General features: G+C 44.6%; 1 protein-coding gene across 1 annotated transcript; it reads left to right on the top strand.

The window, feature by feature from the left end:
• Positions 1–422: 422 nt before the first annotated feature.
• LOC101567886 (olfactory receptor 2L3-like) lies at positions 423–1,361 on the top strand. Its single transcript, XM_004648461.1, has one exon. The coding sequence runs from the start codon at positions 423–425 to the stop codon at positions 1,359–1,361; it is 939 nt and encodes a 312-aa protein (XP_004648518.1).
• The last annotated feature ends 381 nt before the right edge of the window (positions 1,362–1,742 follow it).

Genomic DNA, 1,742 nt, shown 5'->3' with positions numbered 1-1,742 from the left:
CTTATTCTACTGAGCCATCTCCCTGGCCCCTATTTGCCATATATGAAAATGTATGAAAATATGCATGTTTAACTTAGATACTTCCATTGATTCACACATTTATATTTTATGATAAGTTTTCTGCTTATGGAAAATTGATTTTTATGTGAAAAAAATATATATCTGATTTTGAATAAAGAAATTAAATCAGTACGTTATTTTAATAAATTGACAGATTTATGATGTTTTGCCAAATTTTCATTTGGCATTCTGTGATGTGTACATGAAACATACAAAAGAATCTTTTCAAAAATCTATCCTTTGAAAAAGAGCTGTAGAAGTTTTACATGCCAGTCTTAGTAAGGTAACAAATTACAATAACTTCTAAGTCTATATTTACCATAGTAGAGGAAGAACACTTGGATAAACAAGACAAATGTCGAATGGAAAATTACACGCAGCCTTTGACTGACTTCGTCCTCCTGGGCCTGTTCCCCCCATCAAGGGCTGGCCTCGTCCTCTTCACACTCACCTTCCCCGTCTTCCTGATGGCGCTGGTTGGCAACCTGTGCATGGTCCTGCTCATCCTCCTGGACGCCCACCTCCACACACCCATGTACCTCCTGCCCAGCCAGCTCTCCCTCTTGTATCTCATTTATGTCTGCACCACTGTGCCCAAGATGGCGTCCGGGTTTCTATCTGGGAACAAGTCCATCTCCTTCATTGGTTGTGGGCTTCAGGCTTTCTTTTTTGTGACTCTAGCTGGTGCAGAAGGGCTGATCCTGATGTCCATGGCCTATGACCGCTACGTGGCCATCTGCTTTCCTCTACATTACCCCATCCGCATGAGCAGGAGAGTGTGTGTGCTGATGGTCCTGGGATCCTGGACTGCGGCTGCTGTCAATGCCTGTGCCCACACAGTGTACATCCTCCGTGTCTCTTACTGCAGGTCCAGGGCCATCGATCATTTCTTCTGTGATATCCCTGCCATGCTCTCTCTGGCCTGTGGGGACATTAGGGTCCATGAATACACTGTATTCCTCAGTACTGTCATCTTTCTCCTGATCCCATCCATGATCATTGCATTTTCCTATGGGAAGGTTCTCCTTGCCGTCTGCCGCATGCGCTCCCGGGAGGGCAGGAAGAAGGCCTACGCCACCTGCAGCACCCACCTCACTGTGGTGACTTTGTACTATGCCCCGTTTGCCTACACGTACCTCCGCCCAAAGTCCCTCCGATCTCCAGCAGAGGACAAGGTCCTGGCTGTCGTCTACACCATCCTCACCCCAATGCTCAACCCTGTGATCTACAGCCTGAGGAACAAGGAGGTGCTGGGTGCCCTGGGAAGAGTGAGGGGGAGAATTTGCTATGAAGAACTGTAGGTACATGTCTGTCTCAGCTCTTTTGGCAGTGTGTGCTAACTAGAAAAATGTTCAGTAATGAGGCCTTTGAAGCTGGAATTAATGGTGAGGGTTTGAATATTTGAATGTAGATTTTGATTAAAATGATATCACCTATTGTGCAAATTTTATTTTTTTTGTATCACCTTTTCAATAGAATCAAGTTGCCTGCTTTTTCCATCAATTAGAGCACAATAGTTTATTATAAGATATCACCTAAAGCAGAAAATACAAAAAACTTTAGTTGCTAAACTACTTTGTTATCAAGACCTTTGATGAGACTTTAGTTTTCCAGCAAAGACACATTTCCAGGCATGCCTGTGGCAACCCACACACCTTGGGACACACTCATGGCCCTGCCCG

This window comes from Octodon degus, unplaced genomic scaffold (assembly GCF_000260255.1).
Source record: "Octodon degus isolate 3935 unplaced genomic scaffold, OctDeg1.0 scaffold00414, whole genome shotgun sequence".
NCBI lineage: Eukaryota > Metazoa > Chordata > Mammalia > Rodentia > Octodontidae > Octodon > Octodon degus.
The sequence above is the reverse complement of the archived record's forward strand: the minus strand, read 5'-3'. Positions and strand labels throughout refer to the sequence as shown.

What these genes read in the sequence shown, in the direction of transcription:
- LOC101567886 (XM_004648461.1), top strand. Translation starts at nt 423, where the DNA reads ATGGAAAATTACACGCAGCCTTTGACTGACTTCGTCCTCCTGGGCCTG.